The sequence below is a fragment of the Staurois parvus genome, unplaced genomic scaffold, assembly GCF_062004578.1.
Source record: "Staurois parvus isolate SC_StPar_1 unplaced genomic scaffold, SC_StPar_1.0 ptg000714l, whole genome shotgun sequence".
NCBI classification, from domain to species: Eukaryota; Metazoa; Chordata; class Amphibia; order Anura; family Ranidae; genus Staurois; species Staurois parvus.
Window position 1 is genome coordinate 3,642,735 of NW_028318510.1, and position 20,727 is coordinate 3,663,461.

Genomic DNA, 20,727 nt, shown 5'->3' on the forward strand with positions numbered 1-20,727 from the left:
TGCGTAAATTGGTGGTGATATATAAGTACCTGAAATAAAATAGTAAATAAATCTCTGCTATAATTTACAAATGTGTTTCTGTTACAATCAATCACAACTATTGGTCAGCACTGTTCATGTGTCAAAACTTCCCTTCTCTGTCAACAGGAGATAGTGAGGCGGCCAGCCACTGGGCTCTAGGACCTTGTGGTGGTAGTAAGTGTCCGCCTGCTTGTGTTCACTCGCCGCCATTTTTACTGAGGGCACGGACCCACCTCACCGCCACCCCGATCCCACCTAGCAGCGGGCTTCTTCCATTCCAACCCGGCCTACAATAAATAGGTTTATTTTCCTTAAAACTGGAGGGGTTTAACCCAGACCAAAGCACCTTCACCGTCTGTTGGCGGCGATACTAACCCCTCGTATCTGTCTAGCCGGCCAGTCCCTGTTATGATTACCCGAAGCCTGGCCCGCGTTGGGTCAGTCGGTGTGTAGTTCGGGAGGAACGGTGAAGAAAGGAGAGGTTTTGCCCGTACGAGGCATGGCGGCCATGTTGTTGGTATCACGTGATGTGCGGTAGCCATGCCGGCAGTGTATGCACGCTGAGCCCCACCGAGCCCCGGCCATGTATGCAGCACGGCTGTGTGTGTGCACCGTCCGCAGGTACCTGCATGCTTCTATCACCATTATATAGACAGGGGAGAGGAGCCATGGAGGGGGAGGAGTGCTCCTGTCACATCACAGGGTGACACAAGGGATGTCATGGCTACACCGTGTGTCCGGCATTGTCACCTCTGGGCTCTGTCCTCCACACTCCATTGAAGGAATGTGCAGGAACGCCTGTGGTTGTCTCCTGACTGAGCTCTGCTCAGAAAACGTGCCTGGAGGACCTAGCTTCTCCTGAAAGGCATGGCTACTCTGTGTTTTTACACGTTCGTGTTGCACACATCGGGCAGTCCATTCATTTCAATACTCTGCTCTATGTGCTACAGACGCGCCAATGAAGCGCACCTTTCTTTCCTTTATTTTGGGGGGGGGGGGGAAATGAGGATTAAGTTTTGTGGGGTTTTTTTTTTAACCACTCGCCCTCCTGAGAATTTACCCCCCCCCCCTTCCTGGCCAGGCAATTTTTGTGTTACGTTGCTTTGACAATTGCGCGATCATGCAACGCTGCACCCAAATGAAATTTATGTCCTTTTTTTTTTCCCCTCACAAATTGAGCTTTCTTTTGGTGGTATCTGATCGCCTGCGTGTTTTTTTTCTTTTCTGCATTATAAAAAAAACAATTTTGAGAAAAACACTATTTGTGACATTTTGCTATAAAACATACCCAGTAAAAAAAAATTTAATCAAATCTCGTCATAAATTTAGGTCAATTCTGTCACGTCTTTGCTAAAAAATAATCCCAATACGTGTAAAGTAATTGGTTTACGTGAACGTTCTAGCGTTTACACATATATATGCTAGGATTTTTAAAAAATTTTTTTTTTTACTTGTAATGGTGGCGATCAGCGACTTAAAGCGGGACTGGGGTGGACATTCTGACACTGGGGGGAATGGACTTGGTGTCACTGCCATGCTCAGTGACACCAATACAGTGATCAGTGCTAAGAAAAAGCACCAACACTATACTAATGGCACTGGGCAGGAAGAGGTTAACATGAGGGGCGATCATTGGTTAACTGTATGCAAGGAGTGTTTTACTAGGGGGCGGTGTGTTGGTGCTGCACTGTCAGCACACTTCTCTGGATAGCTGTGCAGTGTGCCTGAGCTGACAGGGAGGAGAACTGTTAGTAGACAAAACAGTTCTCCTTCCCCTGGGCAATCTTCCGAACTCACCGGGTGTTGGCGAGTAATTACCGGCTGGGACCCAGTGACTGAAAGCCGCGGCCGTGAATGGCGGCGCGTATAGGGCGCGCATGCGCGCCCCCTACCCACAACTGCGATATCAGGTGTACATACATGATTTTGCGCACCCTTGCCACCCTGTAGCAGTATTTCTGCTATAGAACAGTCGGGAAGTGGCTAAGTGGTAGTAAACACATTTATAAAAAAAAAGGCATTGCATACTATCACATTATGAAAGACTTGCCTTAGAACAAAGTTCTCCAGCGCTGTCACTGCTGCAGAGGGTTCCATCTTCACCTGGTCCTCCTTACAGGTTTGTGGACTGCCACTGCTTGAGCCTGGTTTCACACTGCACTGCAGAATTTGCAGCGTTTTCCGCACCACATCACAATCGCACCCTGTTCATGCGAACCACTGCGTGTGTATGTTAACAACACCCCAAATTCAGTTTGCAAAATGCGGTGCGATGTGCAGAATCAGATCGCATGGTTGTGAATATTCATGCAGTCCGATTCTAGTGCGAAACAAAGAAAGGGTCCTGCACCTATTTGGGGCGGATGCAGTGCGATTTGAGCCATACAATTGGATTTAAGCACCAATGTATTGGCACAACAGCCAGGCAAATAGCAATGGTTGGCAATGGCAGACAACATCCTTGTTTCTGGCTGTATTCACGGAAAATGCAGAAACCACGTGCCAAGCATGCAAATGTGCATTTAAAGTGATAGTAAAGTCACTTTTGTTCATTTTTATCTCTAGGTAATCTTATAAAGCATACCTGTAGGTAAAATGAATATCTCCTAAACGTTCACAGCAGCAGCTGGTGACCTCAACTGAGCATGCGCCCTGCAGGAATGGCATAACCATGTTGTTCCTGCAGAGCTGTGTGCCGTGGCCGAGACTCCATCACTTATCGGTGGCTCAACCATTCAGCCTGGGTTCACACTTGTGCAGTGCAGCATATCGCATGTGATTCGCACAGGAACCGCACCACAAAGAATTTGCATGTGATTTGCACAGGAATGTGGTGTCAGAATGTCCAGTTGCTGATCACCGCCATTACTAGTATAAAAAAAATTAAATTGCAGTATATATACCTCCTTTTTTAGACGCTATAACGTTCACGTAAACCAAATTAATTTACACGTATTGGGTTTTTGTTAGCAAAGACATGTAGCAGAATACATTTTGGCCAAAATTTATGACAAAAATGGATTTTTTAAAATTTATTTTTATTTCAGGTACTTATATAGCGCCGTCCATTTACGCAGCGCTTTACATATATATTACATTCACATTAGTCCCTAACCCTCAAGGGGCGTACAATCTAAGGTCCCTAACTCACATTCATACATACACAGACTAGGGTCAATTTAGACAGGAGACAATTATCCTACCAACATGTCTTTGGAGTGTGGGAGGAAACCGGAGTACCCGAAGGAAACCCACGCAGGCACAGTGAGAACATGCAAACTCCAGGCAGGTGATGCTGTGGTTGGGATACGACCAACGACCCTAGTACTGCCAGATGGAAGTGCTAACCATTTAGCCACTGTGCTGCACATTTATGGATATGTTTGATAGCAAAAAGTCAAAAATGTTTGCTTTTTTTCAAAATTGACAGATTTTTTTGTTTATAACTCAAAAAATAAAAAACGCAGAGGTGACCAAATACCACCGAAAGAAATCTCTATTTGTGGGGGAAAAAAAGCTTTGCATGACCACGCAATTGTCAGTCAAAGTAAGGCAGCACCGTATCGCAAAAAATGGCCTGCTCAGGAAGGGGGGGTCAATCCTCTGGAGGACAAGTACTCAACACCAGAATGTAATATATTGCAGCTTACCAATCATTAGATGTGGCATTCATGTTCCTTCTTTTAAGCTTTTCCCCCTCAGTTTTCACCTGGTGAACTGGCCAATAATGCAGGCCATAGATGGGTTGAAAATCGGCCGATTTTCGGATCGTTAGTGGGCTAAATGTTCGGCCGTTTTTCGGTATTTTGGCAGATTTTTTTTATCGGTAAAGTTGGAAAAAAATCAGCTGATTTTGCCGATCGGCCGAGTTTCGCAGCAATGATGGGCAAATCGGCCGATCTTTTTACCGATAAAAAAAGCATGAGCAGTGACCTGCAAGAGGAAGACAAAAAGAAGAAAAAGATGAAGAGGAAGAAGAAGAGGATGATGATGAAGAAGAGGATGATGATGAAGAAGAGGATGATGATGAAGAAGAGGAGGATGAAGAAGAGGAGGATGAAGAAGAGGAGGATGAAGAAGAGGAGGATGAAGAAGAATAGGAAAAGAAATAGGATGAGGAAGAGGAGGAAGAATAGGATGAAGAGGAGGAAGAATAGGATGAAGAGGAGGAAGAATAGGATGAAGAGGAGGAAGAATAGGATGAAGAGGAGGAAGAATAGGAGGAGGAAGGATGAAGAATAGGAGGAGGAAGGAGAGGAGGAGGAAGAAGGAGAAGAGGATGAGGAAGAGGAAGAAGAAGAAGAGGATGAGGAAGAGGAAGAAGAAGACGAGGATGAAGACGAGGATGAAGACGAGGATGAAGACGAGGATGAAGAAGAAGTAGAAGAGGATGAAGACGAGGATGAAGAAGAAGATGATGTAGAAGTAGAAGAGGATGAAGACGAGGATGAAGAAGAAGATGATGTAGAAGTAGAAGAGGATGAAGACGAGGATGAAGAAGAAGATGATGTAGAAGTAGAAGAGGATGAAGACGAGGATGAAGAAGAAGAAGAGGATGAAGAAGAAGAGGAATTCCAGTTCGGCAAAAAATGTCCCTGCAGAGAGCTCCGCTATTTCTTTGACAGTTCCTTGACATTTATAGCGGTTGCAACAATGTATCTATTTGTTTCTGAATAAAAACCTCTGTATCTTAAATGGATACAAATACATTGTTGCAACCACTATAAATGTCAAGGAACTGTCAAAGAAATAGCGGAGCTCTCTGCAGGGACACTTTTTGCCGACTGTCGACAGGATGAAAATTGGTCGATTTTTTTTTTTTTTTTTTTTTTTTTTTTTTTTTTTTTTTTTTTTTTTACCGTTGGTGGTAACGTCGGCCACTTGAACGACTGATTTTTCTTTTTTTTTAAAGAAAAATCGGCTGATTTTCGACCCATCTATGGCCTGCATTTGGCCCCTTTCATACGGGTGATCTGATCAGGCTCACCTGTCAGTTTTTCATGTGGACCTGATTAGATGGTCCATGTGTCTCTATGGATCAGCGGGTGTAAATGGACTTGTGTTTGTTTACACCCCCGCCTACCTCTGATCTGCTGAAAACAAAAAACAAACGCAAGGGGATCCGTTCCCCTCCATCTAGGCAGATTGGATCGGAGGGAAGTCAGGTAGAAACAATCTGTTTACACCCAAATGCCCATAGAACAGAGCGGGCTGTGTCCACTTAGTTTATACAGACCTGTCATCTGCTTACCCTGCTGTGCTCAGTGGGGGATAAGAGGACAGATTCCCCCCACTGAGCAAAGCGGATCACATGTGAAAGGGGCCTTAGAGTGCTTCCACTCTGGATGAGGGGCAGACAGCAGCACTGTCAGTCTTGGGGAAGGGGAGTGTTAGATGTACTAGCAGATTTAGATACGTGAACAAATTGAAGCCAGCTCGCACTTTATAAGCAGTTACAGCAACCAGTTTTTTATTCCTTTTGGCATAAAGGTTTTACATAAATAAATAAGACGGATCATGGTAAACACCTCTTCCAGTGGTAAATGCTTTGTCACAACACTCTTAACTGCTACATCTGCAGGAAAACTTGTTTTTTTTTGAAAAACAGACTTACTGGCCCAGATCACCAGGTTAAAATAAATGAAAGTCTAAAAGAGAAAATTAATGCAGCCATAACATACAGGTGATTGTCATTTTCACCAATGCCCTGGGGCAAGGTTAGGGTTGCCGTCAGGGAATACTTGACCTCTGCTCCTAGAGACGTACATACACAATGAACACTTGCACAGCAACTGTTCTCCAGTTAAATCTCGGGTCCCCATGTAAATGTTTATCTTCCCACTGTAGCTTGCAATTAGGTGGACTGTGCCGGAAACTGACCAGAGCCACCTGTCCAGTGATTCCCACTGCCAGTCCTGTAGCAGCATGGGTAACGCCATACACATTCCAATGTACCCTTGACTTTAACTCTTGAATTTCCATATGTCTGTACAGGATTGGCACCTCAGCAATGCAGTTCCATCCTGGTTGCTATGGGAGACTGTGACGGGAGTCACTTTGGGTGGGGGGGCCCATGGAACCTATCTCACTTTGGAGAGGTGGGGAGACCCCTGTCTCAGCTCCCCATATCCTTTTTATGTGTAAATCATCCTGTGCTTGTTAGGGGTACAGGGTGATCTGTCCTAATATTGTGTGGGCTTTGTCTCAGACTGTGTAGACATGTTTAGGAGATAGTTGGGGGTTGTTGATTGTTTAACATCATGTGGCTGCATCCCATTGTTCTATTGTTTGGTAGCAAACTGTTATGAGATGTATGTGTTTATGTGTATTAGCTTAGTGGGGGGGGGGGGGGGTGTCTCCAGCAGCCCTCCCTCCTGATGGGACTGTCTGCTAGTGTGAAGTTTGAATACCTGTGTATCTTTTGTTACTAAATGTAGATTGCCCCGCCCTGTGTCATTATACAGGTCTACAGTAGTTATGATAACCTCAAGCTTAAAGTGGTTGTAAACTATTACATACTGTATAACCAGTGAAGTGACTGGCCTCAGGTGATACACAGAAATGAAACAAATCCTTCTATATAAGTACTTGTTTATCTGCAGCCCTCTCTTCCTTACATCCAAAGTGCAGAATTTATAAAGCTTGTCTGAGCTTCCAGAGAGCAGGAGGTGGGGAGCTGAAGTAGCACTTTGCAGAACTCAAAGAAGGGAGTTCTGAGCGCTGACTGGAGGAAAGAGACATCCCCCTTCACAGCACACAGGAACTGAGCTGAGACTGTCAATCACAGCCTGTGCCCTCCCCTGTCATCTTTTTTTCTCAGGAAAACTTGTCAGAAGTGACCCATGATTATGGCAAAGGAATAAGGCAGTAAACAGAAATGACACTCAGTGCTCTGGACTGAGACAAGCACACACTATAGAGAGATATGCTTTGTTCATGTTTTATGTCTGAGGTTTACAACCAGTTTAACCACTTACCTACAGGGCACTTTTACCCCCTTCCTGCCCAGACCAATTTTCAGCTTTCAGTGCTGTCGCACTTTGAATGACAATTGAGCGGTCATGCAATACTGTACACAAACAACATTTTTATAATTTTTTGAGACAGATAGAGCTTTCTTTTGGTGGTATTTAATCACCTCTGGGTTTTTTATTTTTTGCTAAAACTAAAAAAGACTGAAAATTTTGAAAAAAAAAACATTTTCTTAGTTTCTGTTATAAAATTTTGTAAATAAGTAATCTTTCTCCTTCACTGATGTGCGCTAAAGAGGCTGCAATGATGGGCACTGACAGGCATCGTAACAAATATCTGACCGTGATCTGATCCTGACCGGATCCAAAGGTGAATAAAAAGTGAAAAATGCACAACCACATAAATGGTACTAAACAATGCGTGAACTAATAATTACAACAAGTAACAAAAGTGAGTTAATCCTAAGCAGGATTTGAAGGTGATGGTGAATAATAGTCCAAATAGGGACTTGTGGGTGATATGTCCAAGGAATTGGACTCAAATTAAGAACAAACGCATAAACATGCAAGCGAATGTTTTCTGCAAGACCAGATGTGCATAAATAATGCAAAAAATTGTAAACTCAAAACACTAAATGGTGTATCCATATAAAGGTATATACATCAGATACATATCAAATAAAATATATATATATATGCAATAGTGGAAAATGTCCGTGCTGTCTTATCTGACATAAAACATGCAACAAAACGCATGATAAAAAAAACCAAAATATATGTGAAAACAAAAAAGTCCAAAATGGTGCTATCAACACTACGCAATCCAAAAACCAAGATACACACGCATGCCCGTGGATAGTGAATGTGGGTAACCACAGAAGGGTATCCTTAAGTAGCTGAATTAGCCTCTCACCTCATTGCTTCGACCCGCAGGGGTCAAAACACTTTTGGGATCACAAAACTGGATCCTCCATGTGTATGGTTCCTCTGTCACTGAATATCTCTCCCTGCAACGATCTCCCTCTCTGGGGTGTGCGTATTGGTGGCGATATCCTCTCCAGGTATACGGTTAGGGTGTAATGCTCTGAGTGTATTTGCAAATACACCCAGAGCATGAGGTTTTGAAGGCTTGTTGATTTAAATGATTTAAAAAATCATTGATTTTTATCCACCCTGGCTGTTAATAATATTTTTAAATATTTTTGAGCAGTAGTTTTGTGTCAACATTATTTTTGGTTACGTTATTGTTGCAGTTTTTCTTTTGAAAGGGGTGCCTACCAAGGGCAACAATGTAAATGAGCATGAGCTCGGCACTCCTGCAGCCTGCATAACTTTTGGGGGAAAGAAGTTCTTTGTTGGACATGTATGTACAACTGTTTTGGTGAAAGTTCGTTTGAAATAATGCCTGGTGCTTAGTATCCTAAACAATAAAAAAAACTCAGCTCCAGGCAATCTTTTTATATATAGAGTGGAAAAGACAGTAAACCTCTGTAAAATTTCCCCTCACTTTTTCACCTGGCGATCTAGCCAGTAACAGATCCTATCCTATGGTGACTACATTCATTTACTCTACTTGTATCTATAGAAGGACAGTGTTGTCATCCTACTCATGGTTGCACCTAATTGGAACTACAGAATACAACCCTCCCCCCAATAACATGTGAAAGAAGTGTTCTGTAGTCTACAGAGGTAACCTGGGGAGAGCTGATAAAACTCCTCGGGATGTCAGCAGAGGCACCGTGTTGTCAGCTCAAATGAAGATAGAAGCTCACTGCATTCCAGGCAGAATCAACAGGATCTTTTTTTTGCACTTACCGAACAGATATAATAAAATACTTTCACTGATATAACTAACGGACCAAAAGGGAGCAAAAAAAGGAAGTTCATAGTTAGGGTTTACCTAGACTTTAATATCCAGCATATGTGTTTTACTGCTTTATTATATATCAGAGTGTGTTATTTAGCTAAAACCTTTCTGACAGGCAAGCTCATATAGCAGAGCCCATTATTCACAGATCATTACACTTGTCAGATGCTATTTAAATATGTTTGGTTATGGCATGCAAAATAATAAGAGGAGACTCTTCATGCAAAGAGTACTCATTATTTTTACATATAAGTCATTAATGGGGAACGTTGGTAAAAAAAACTATTGGTAATTGCACATATCAGATATCAGCAAGGTCTTTCTTGGCATCTATTTATAAAGCAGAAAATATCTGTTTGTACCTTTTCAGTCACTTATTTCACAGGTCACCATTTATTTCCTTTATAAATATTCACCAATTTATGGCTCTGATGTAGACAGATTCTTTTATTTCTATTGGATAAATATTAAACTGTATCTAAATCGAGACCCAATCTAATTAGATTCAGTTGGAAAAAATGTGTGAATTCCTTTTAAAGTTGAATTTTACTTATGGAAAAAAAATATGTCACTACTTAGCCCTGTAGAGATGGAGGAACCATTAACCGCCTCCCGCCCGTAAATGATGGACGGGTGTTGGTTCTCTTGTTCTGGGAGGTTTTCATATGACATCCTCCCACTCTAGTTGCGCATGCACACCCCAGCGATTAATGGTGCGCTGTGTCTCTGGGACACAGCGGATCACTGATCACAGTAAAAAAAACGATGACGTAGGCTCTATCGTGATCAGCTGTGTCCAATCACAGCTGATCGCATGTAAATAGGAAATGCTGGTTATCGGCAGTCCTCATGCTGACAGTGCAAGAGGAAAGCCAGTAAACCGCATTCCTCAGAGGGGACATGTACACTGATCATCAGTGCCCTGATTATCACTGTAGCCCCATCATTGCCACATACCAGTGCACATCAATGCCACATATCAGTGCACATCAGAGCTGCCTATCAGTGCCGTATATGAGTGTTGCCTTTCGGTGCCCATCAGTGATGCCTGTCAGTGAAATAGTGGTGTGAACCCCCTGCGCTTCTACCTACAATGCAATACAAAAATCAAAGAGATGACCAATGATCAAATAAATGCGATGAGAAAACACGATGCAGCGCTACTCACAAACAATAAGTCACATATTATACCACTGTATGCATACAAAATGAAAACAATATATAAAGTGACACAATGTGCAAAAAGAAAAAATGTGACTAGATCCACATGGGGTCCTAAGAAATATCTGACCGTGATCTGATCCTGACCGGATCCAAAGGTGAATAAGAAGTGAAAAATGCACAACCACATAAATGGTACTAAACAATGTGTGAACTGATATTTACAAGTAAGTAACAAAAGTGAGTTAATCCTAAGCAGGATTTGAAGGTGATGGTGAATAATAGTCCAAATAGGGACTTGTGGGTGATATGTCCAAGGAATTGGACTCAAATTAAGAACAAACGCATAAACATGCAAGTGAATGTTTTCTGCAAGACCAGATGTGCATAAATAATGCAAAAAATTGTAAACTCAAAACACTAAATGGTGTATCCATATAAAGGTATATACATCCGATACATATCAAATAAACAAAAAAAAAAATATATGCAATAGTGGAAAATGTCCGTGCAGTCTTATCTGACATAAAACATGCAACAAAACGCATGACAAAAAACAACAAAATATATGTGAAAAAAAAGTCCAAAATGTTGCTATCAACACCACGCAATCCAAAAACCAAGATACACACGCGTGCCCATAGATAGTGAATGCGGGTAGCCACAGAAGGGTATCCTTAAGTAGCTGAATTAGCCTCTCACCTCATTGCTTCGACCTGCAGCGGTCAAAAAACTTTTGGGATCACAAAACTGGATCCTCCATGTGTATGTGTTCCTCTGTCACTGAATATCTCTCCCTGCAACGTTCTCCCTCTCTGGGGTGTGTGTATTGGTGGCGATATCCTCTCCAGGTATACGGTTAGGGTGTAAGCCAATATCTCAGTAAAAGACATAAGTAGAGCTTCCCATAGTGTATTACCTTTTATTGTAGTAGAAATTACGCAAAGTATTCCAGTTTTGCACTCACAGTACTTTCCTTGTTCAACAAGCCTTCAAACCCTCATGCTCTGGGTGTATTTGCAAATACACTCAGAGCATTACACCCTAACCGTATACCTGGAGAGGATATCGCCACCAATACGCACACCCCAGAGAGGGAGATCGTTGCAGGGAGAGACATTCAGTGACAGAGGAACCATACACATGGAGGATCCAGTTTTGTGATCCCAAAAGTGTTTTGACCCCTGCGGGTCGAAGCAATGAGGTGAGAGGCTAATTCAGCTACTTAAGGATACCCTTCTGTGGTTACCCACATTCACTATCCACAGGCACGCGTGTGTATCTTGGTTTTTGGATTGCTTGGTATTGATAGCACCATTTTGGACTTTTTTGTTTTTTATCATGCGTTTTGTTGCATGTTTTATGTCAGATAAGACTGCATGGACATTTTCCACTATTGCATATATATATATTTTGTTTGATATGTATCGGATGTATATACCTTTATATGGATACACCATTTAGTGTTTTGAGTTTACAATTTTTTGCATTATTTATGCACATCTGGTCTTGCAGAAAACATTCACTTGCATGTTTATGCGTTTGTTCTTAATTTGAGTCCAATTCCTTGGACATATCACCCACAAGTCCCTATTTGGACTATTATTCACCATCACCTTCAAATCCTGCTTAGGATTAACTCACTTTTGTTACTTGTTGTAATTATTAGTTCACACATTGTTTAGTACCATTTATATGGTTGTGCATTTTTCACTTTTTATTCAACTTTGGATCCGGTCAGGATCAGATCACGGTCAGATATTTGTTACGATGCCTGTCAGTGCCCATCATTGCAGCCTCTTTAGCGCACATCAGTGAAGGAGAAAGATTACTTATTTACAAAATTTTATAACAGAAACTAAGAAAACTTTTTTTTTTTTTTTTTAATTTTCAGTCTTTTTTAGTTTTAGCAAAAAATAAAAAAACCCAGAGGTGATTAAATACCACCATAAGAAAGCTCTATCTGTCTCAAAAAATTATAAAAATGTTTTTTTGTGTACAGTATTGCATGACCGCTCAATTGTCATTCAAAGTGTGACAGCGCTGAAAGCTGAAAATTGGCCTGGGCAGGAAGGGGGTAAAAGTGCCCTGTAGGTAAGCGGTTAAACTGGTTGTAAACCTCAGACATGAAATCTGAACAAAGCATATCTCTCTATAGTGTGTGCTTGTCTCAGTCCAGAGCACTGAGTGTCATTTCTGTTTACTGCCTTATTCCTTTGCCATAATCATGGGTCACTTCTGACAAGTTTTCCTGAGAAAAAAGATGACGGGAGGGCACAGGCTGTGATTGACAGTCTCAGCTCAGTTCCTGTGTGCTGTGTGAAGGGGGATGTCTCTTTCCTCCAGTCAGCGCTCAGAACTCCCTTCTTTGAGTTCTGCAAAGTGCTACTTCAGCTCCCCACCTCCTGCTCTGTGGAAGCTCAGACAAGCTTTATAAATTCTGCACTTTGGATGTAAGGAAGAGAGGGCTGCAGATAAACAAGTACTTATATAGAAGGATTTGTTTCATTTCTGTGTATCACCTGAGGCCAGTCACTTCACAGGTTATACAGTATGTAATAGTTTACAACCACTTTAAGCTTGAGGTTATCATAACTACTGTAGACCTGTATATTTATAGAAATGTCTGTGCTGCAAGCAGTCCATTGGGTTTATAGTAAGCCCAAATCTGTGCATCTGGCAAACAGTGCATCTGATAACAAAATGCAGACACTTTTGATGGCCTTGTCTTCTGGCTTATTATTATACAACTTTTTTTTCTTAATTTCTCCATTTGACAGAAAGCAAATTTGTTTCTAAATGTATGTTATGAATTGTGTTCTGTACAAAATGCCTGTCTGTGCTCTTATCTTGTCATTGCACTACAGTTTTGTACTTTAAGCAAGAAAAATAAAAACTGCACTTTTTAACTTTGTAAAATGAAAATACATTCTGCAAACTTATATTTTAACCACTTCAAATCTGGACTGTTGCACCCCCTTCCAGTCCAAGCTATCAGCGCTGTCACACTTTGAATGACAATTACTCAGTCATGTACCCAAATTAATATTTTACCATTTTTTTAGACAGAGCTTTCTATTGGAGGTATTTATTCGCCTGTGTTGTTTTATTTTTAGCTATAAAAAGGAAAAAAAGACTGAATATTTTGTAAACATTTTTTCTTCGTTTTTGTTATACAATTTTGCAAATAACCAATCCTTCATAAATTTAGGCCAGAATGTATTTTGCTGCCTTACTTTGAAAAAAACCCAAATAGGTGTAAATTATTTAGTCTGCTGAAAGTTATAGAGTCTACCAACTATGGTATGTGTGTGTATATATATTTATTTATATATGTGTGTGTGTGTGTGTGTGTGTGTGTGTGTGTGTGTGTGTGTGTGTGTGTGTATGTATATCTATCTCATTTTATGAGACTCCATAATGCCAAGTCAGTACAAATACCCCCACAAATGACCTCTTTTTGGAAAGTAAATAGGCCATGGTATTTAGTAAGAACCATGGTGAGCTTTTTTTAAGTTGTTTTTTTGGTCACAAATTTTTGTGAAAATGAAGACATTAAAAAAATCTTTTTTTTTTACAAAGTTGTCATTTTAACATGTTATTTCTCACACACAGCATAGGCACACTTACAATTACCCCCTACATCAAATTCATCCATGTATGGGAAAAACACAGGTGAGACTTTTTCACAGCCTAGATGCATAGAGGGGCCCAAAATTCAAGGAGCACCTTTGGGCTTTCAGGGAGAATAATTTATGCATGTCACTTCCTGACTACCTGTCATATATCTTGAGTCCCTGAAGTGCCAGGACAGGAGAAACACCCAAAAAATTACCCCCTATTGGAAAGCAAACAACCCAAGATACTTTTTGAAAGGCATAGGGAGTCTTTTGAAAACTGTATTTTTTGCCACAGGTTTTTGGAAAATGCAGGAAAGCAAATGAAAAATTTTTACGCTAGGTTGTCAATTATTAAGACATTTCTAACACACAGAATAGGCATACTTAGAATTACACCCCAAAACACATTCTGCTACTCCTTTTTAGTATAGCAATACCACTTATGGGAGACTTTTTGATAGCCTAACCACATAGGCCCAAAATCCAAGGAGCACTTTCACGCTTTCTAGGTGCATAAATTACACATCTAATTTCTTGACTACCTATCACATTTTTAGAGACCCTGGTGCACCAGGAAAGTAAAAACACCCACAGAATTTCCACATGTTGGAGAGGTAATACCCTAAGGTATTTTTTGCGACACGTTTTGGGAAAATGCGGAAAGAGAATGAAATTAATTTTTTTTCACAAAGTTGACAATTTATGAAAATATTTTTCACACACAGCATGGGTATACTTAGAATTGCAACCCAAAACACATTCTACTACCCATCCCAAGTATGGGGATACCACACATGTGGAATGTATTGTTTGGACTAACTACGCACCAGACATTTGTATCTCAAAAATCAACCAAATGTATCAAAACCAGTGTACTATAATGTTCACCTTCTGTTTGAGTGGTCAGGAAATGTAGCTTGATGTAGCGTCACCTATAGCATTCCCCGTTCCTATAAGCCAAGCAAGCCTAGCCTACTGATTTGTGGCTGCCCTCAGGAATGCTTTGTTCACTGGCCAGGAAGTACTAGGGGCTGAACACAGGAATAAAAAATGGGTGTATGCAGTTCCAGGAGTACTGTTGTCCGCAGGAGATGGCTGGGACTGGTGTCTTGCAGGAATGCCGTCAGTCAAATGTGCAGACATGTCAGTTCAGGTTACGGGCAGAGACATGGTCAGGAAACAGGCAAAGGATCAGTCCAGACAGCAGGCAGAAACGTGGTCAATAAACAGGCCAGGGTGAGTACCGGCAGTAATCAGAGACAACTTCACTGGTGTGGCACTGATCAGAAACACTGTTGCTGGCTGCACTGATCTGGTGGCACTGGGACTTGTGTAGCGGCAATCAAGAACACTGTTGCTGGCTTACACTGGTCTGGAGACACTAGGACTGTTGTGGCAGCAATCGGGGGAACTGTTGCCAGCTTGCACTTCTCTGATAACACTGCGAGTGGTGTGGCGGTGATAAGGAACACTGTTGCTAGCATTCACTGGTCTGGTGGCACTGGGACTGGCGTGGCAGTGATCAGGAAAACTATTGCTGGCTGCACTGGTCTGGTGTGGCATCTGGAGGAGGGGAGGAATGGACTATCGGCTAAGCATACCCTTCTGCCTACATACTTGGGTTAAAGGCATATGGATTTCAGGGCGTATCATCATCTTCCCTTGCTGAAGATGGCCACAGGGGGTGTTTGCCTGGAGACATGGATAGATGGGTGTGTTTGCTGTGAATATCAAAAATGAATTAAATAGTGTTTTCAGTTTGTGGTGTTAAGATGTTGTTTAGTTACTCTTTAAGGGGATTGAATTAACATCCCAGATGATGCAATGTTAGTGTGTATGGATCTTCTTATCATCTTATTCCTCAATTTTCCCCATGACTTGGGTGTTCTCATTATGAGAAAGTAACTAGACCAGCTAGATATTCAGTAACATGACCATAACAGCTTTGTTCTGACATTACTGTTTTTTTTTCACTTAAACACAAGCTGAGGAGTTCCATTTAAAGCTACTTACACCAAGTTAGGCAAAAATTGGTGCCAGTTTTGGTAAAAGTACTATCACGTGCGACCAACTCAGGTAGTTCATATGTGATGAAACACAAAGGGCATAGTTGACGTTCGTGACATCATCACGCACACAAACACCAGAACTCGGCCCGTTTGAACCCCAGCACTGGCAGATACTATATGACAGCGACTTATATATTAGAAGAAGTATTACTAAAATCTGTGGATGAATATTCTCTCTTTTTTATCATTTTGGGACTTTCCAGAATTCTACACTGTATTCTATGGACTCCAGTGTTGTCTGTAAATTTTGCTTGAAACTAGTTTACCATCTACGATACTTTCCACGGGGGAATTTCATGTTATTAATGCATTTTTATGTCTTTTTATAATGAAGTGCACTTGTGACCTAACCTCTGACCTCTTTTGACCATTTCTATATATGTTATACTGCATATAAATGTACTTGTTAAAGAAAAAATGTTATACCCTATCGCATAGAGCAGCCTTTTCATATTATTTAGCCTTCAAATTAGGAAATAATAACTGCTTAATTGCTTGACAGCTGCACCCTGCTGTATTTGAGTAATTTGTGTTTAGATGCACACTATGTTTTTTTTGTGCTGGGTTTATTTAACCCTCCAATTTTTTTGAGGGATATAATAAACTTGTTTTTTATCAAAAAAGATGTGTATACGTATGCATAGGCCCATCCTATAGCACCTTAACAAACTTTCTAATTCAATATGTTATGAAAGGATCTATGGTTTACTTTTCTGCAAGTATCTTTTCCACATAAAAAAATCCTGCAAATAACAGACATCTTGTCCCTGGATGGCTGTGCTCACTCCTCCACAGTGTCCATGGAAAGAGCCGTGGTTGTTATAAGGGGCTGCCTTTGTCCATCTCTATTACATGGGGCTGCTTATCTGGCAAGATCAACAGATATTTTCTGTAATTACTAAAAATGTTAGTTTTAAAAAAGAAAATAAATGCATCTGCTACATCTAAGAACTGATAAGTTGCAATACATTATGTTTTGTTTTTTGAGTTTAGCTATCCATTAAAAGCACCTTTAATTATTCTTTTTTTATTTAAATCCCAGGTTACACATCAGTAAAACATTCCTAAAAATGACAATGGGCTCAGATGTCCCCAAAACCTTAAGAATGGCTTCCAGTTTGGCCAGCAATAGGAATCTCATGAGATGGGACTTGTCACCAGAAACCATCCAGACACGGACAGAGGAACTAATTGCAAGAACTAAGAGTGTTTATGATGCTGTGGCTGCATTGGACGTGGATGAAGTCACATATGAGAACACTGTAAAAGTCTTAGCGGATCTGGAACTTGAGTATTCAGGTGATGCTTTGCTAATGCTAAAATACCCCTAACAGGGAAATAGTGTGTCAAATTTATAAAAGGTGTGCAATAAGATGGAAAAGCCCCACAGTGCTTTAAACTTTTAAATACTTGACATATATTTACTGAGTCACTATATTGCTATTATGAAAGCCAAACGCCAGCCCTTTTTTATTTATTTTTTTTCGTTTTGAATACAGTTGAGAAATTTTTTAACCATTTAGTTTCAGGATGCCCCACATTGATGGCTTTTCTAGCAAAATATGTTTGTTGTAACTTTCATCCATGGTAACAAATTTAAAGTGTACTTTTCTAAAAATTCCCTCCAGTCTGCTCTCCCTAACCCACTAACCTATTCTAACCCAGACACCCCCACCCAGCTGCTTACTTACTCCTGCCAGACAGTAGAGGCCTTTTTCAGTGATTACTGGTCTTCAGCCTGCACAGTTAGTCCCCAAAGACTTGAATGAAGCCATACTCCTAGAATTTCCAGTGCAAGACTATGTCTCCATGCAACTCTATGGGGACTCACTGCACAGGTACAGTTAGTACTAGAGAAGATTTAGATAGGACCAGAGGAGGGTAAACACCTGGGGAAGTCACTGATGTCAAATGCAAGTAATTAGGCATCTGGTTGGGGATGTGTCTGAAATTGGATTAGAAGGTGGGCTTTTTGTTATTATTATTATAAAACTAAGCTTTTCCTTTTTGAATTTATAACTATGAATGAAAGGTTTCAATAAGCACAACTTGATAGAAAATCTGTCACTGTGGAGCACCCCCAAAACCCAGGCTCCTGAAGTATGGAGATTTCAACTTTTTCAAATGTTGATGGTGAAAAATTCCCTCAGTGAATTACGCAATGCAGAGATTTACCATTCTTTTGAAGGGTGCCCCAAAATGCATTGTGGGATACACTGGGAATGTTCATCAGTATGGACTTCTACCATCCACCACAGTGTGGAGCCTAGCATTTGGGTATGTAGGAACTGGCTTGTTCGCTCATATTTCCAGAGCAGCGAAGACCTTGAAAAGTGAAAAGTTATTGGTTGCTGTGGGTAACACTGGTCTTTTGGAATGCTATGACTAGGATTAGGCTAACTGTGACTTTATTCTGATTTTATCCTTTATTTCCAAGCAGTGGAGAGAAGCGTGTTAGATTTCCCACAGCACGTATCCCCAAGTAGGGAACTACGCTCAGCCAGTACACTAGCTGACAAGAGACTGTCTGACTTTGACGTTGAGATGACTATGAGAGAAGATATATTTAAACGTATTCTCCATTTTTGTGTAAGTATAATGTTGTGTTATTCATAGGAGATCATGTTTTGATGTCTTTTGATGTTTTCTGTACACGGTAATACATACAGTGGATATAAAAAGTCTACACACTCCTGTTAAAATGTCATGTTTCTGTGATGCAAAATAAAGAGACAATAATAAATAATTTCAGAACCTTTTCCACCTTTAATGGGACCTATAAACTGTACAACTCAATTGAAAAACAAACTGAAATCTTTTAGGGGTGGGAAGTAAACATAAAAAAGCTAAAATAATGTGGTTGCATAAGTGTGCACACCCTCTTATAACTGGGTATGTACCTGTGTTAAGAATTACGCAATCGTGTTAAATAGGAGTCAGTACACACCTGCATCATTTAAAGTGCCTCTGATTAACCCCAAATAAAGTTCAGCTGTTTTAGTAGGTCTTTCCTGACATTTTCTTAGTCTCATCCTACAGCAAAAGCCATGGTCTGAGGGATCTCATTGTTAAAAGGTATCAGTCAGGAGAAAGGTACATAAGAATCTCCAAGACATTAAATATACCATGCAACACAGTGAAGACCGTCATCATCAAGTGGAGAAAATATGTTGCAACAGTGACATTACCAAGAACTGGACTTCCCTCCAAAATTGATGAAAAGATGAGAAGAAAACTGGTCTTGGAGGCTGCCAAGAGGCCTACAGCAAAATTAAAGGAGCTGTAGGATTATCTGGCAAGTACTGGCTGTGTGGTACATGTGACAACAATATCCCGTATTCTTCATATGTCTGGGCTATGGGGTAGAGTGGTAAGACAGAAGCCTTTTCCTATGAAGAAAAACATCCAAGCCCAGCTAAATTTTGCAAACACACAGCTGAAGTCTCCCAAAAGCACGTGGGAAAATGTGTTATGGTCCAATAAAGCCAAGCTTGAACTTTTTGGCGATAATTACAAAAGATATGTTTGGTGCAAAAACAACACTGCACATCACCAAAAGAACACCATACACCAGTGAAGCATGGTGGTGGCAGCATCACACTTTGGGGCTGTTTTTCTTCAGCTGGAACTGAAGTCAAGGTAGAGGGAATTATGAACAGTTACCAGTCAATATTGGCATAAACCTTCAGGCTTCTACTAGAAAGCTGAACATGAAGAGGAACTTCATCTTTCCCAAAGCATGCATCCAAATCAACAAAGGAATGGCTTCACCAGAAGAAGTTTAAAGTTTTGGAATGTCCCAGCCAGAGCCCAGACCTGAATCCGATCGAAAATCTGTGGGGTGATCTGAACAGGGCTGTGCACAGGACATGCCCTCAAAATCTGACAGATTTGGAGTGTTTTTGCAAGGAAGAGTGGGCAAATATTACCAAGTCAAGATGTGCCGTGCTGATAGACTCATACCCAGAAAGACTGAGTGCTGTAAAAAAATCTAAAGGTGCTTCAACAAAGTATTAGTTTGTGGGTGTGCACACTTATGAAACCATATTATTTTAGTTTTTTATTTTTACTTCCCTCCATCTAAAAGATTTCAGTTTGTTGTTCAACTGAGTTGTACAGTTTTATAGATTACATTAAAGGTGGAAAAGCTTCTGAAATGATTTATCTGTGTCTCATTTTTTTACATTACAGAAACCTGACATTTTAACAGGGGTGTGTAGACTTTTTATGTACACTGTATATGTTTAATTGTCTGCCAACTGAAGCAGCAGTTAATTTTAGTCATCTAGGAAAAGCTACTGTAAGTTTAACTTGTTGGACTAGAACAACAATCTGATTTAAAGGTTATAATCGCACCACCTTGCATTAGTGGACCAAGAGAAGACTACACTGCATTTTAATGATCCAATGATGCCCATCTCAGAGCTACTTAGATTACACCACATTCTACACTTCCTTCACACTGACATTAAAATATTTTATGCTTCATTGTAAATATAAAAACATTTGCTTACAATTTGATGGGCACAGAGGAGAATTCTCAGTGTTGTACTCTTACTTGAACTCCTTTACTTACAAACTTACATGACTGCCTGTAAAGCGGGAAACAGTTAAATTTGATGTTGGGCATCGGTAGATCTGTGCCAAAGCTAACTTCAAGGATTTATCTAGGTGGTACTTGGTTCCCTCACGTCTTTCTGTCATTTGTCTGGGCATGTCAACCTCATGCTTCTGTGGCTGTGGAATAAGTAGAAGTATGTTTTACGTGTGGTGTTCTTGTTCCCAGATAGGAAAATTTTCAAGCAAAATATATCTCATATAAAAGATCTTGGATCTTAAAAAAAAGATGGACCCACATGCGGCCTTCTAAATAAACCTATATCCAACCTCCCTAAACTCTCTCAGACCCTAGTGTTTCTTATAATATTGGCTGAAAAAATATCAGTAGCAAAGTACTGCAAGACAGTATTGTTACCAAGGTTAAAATGTTAAGGATCACGTCTCATGTAAAATTGACC

At 40.6% G+C, this 20,727-nt stretch overlaps 1 protein-coding gene across 2 annotated transcripts in view; it reads left to right on the plus strand.

The window, feature by feature from the left end:
• Window positions 1-264: 264 nt before the first annotated feature.
• NLN (neurolysin) overlaps window positions 265-20,727 on the plus strand; it is a 94,348-nt gene continuing 73,885 nt past the window's right edge. The window contains exons 1-3 of one of the 2 annotated variants that reach the window (XM_089653470.1): window positions 265-642; window positions 16,752-17,008; window positions 18,150-18,298. In XM_089653470.1, the coding sequence (XP_089509596.1) occupies window positions 575-642; window positions 16,752-17,008; window positions 18,150-18,298 (474 nt within the window). In that variant the 5' untranslated portion in view covers window positions 265-574. The remainder of the gene's footprint in view (window positions 643-16,751; window positions 17,009-18,149; window positions 18,299-20,727) is intronic. The other variant, XM_089653469.1, reaches the window with a different exon arrangement.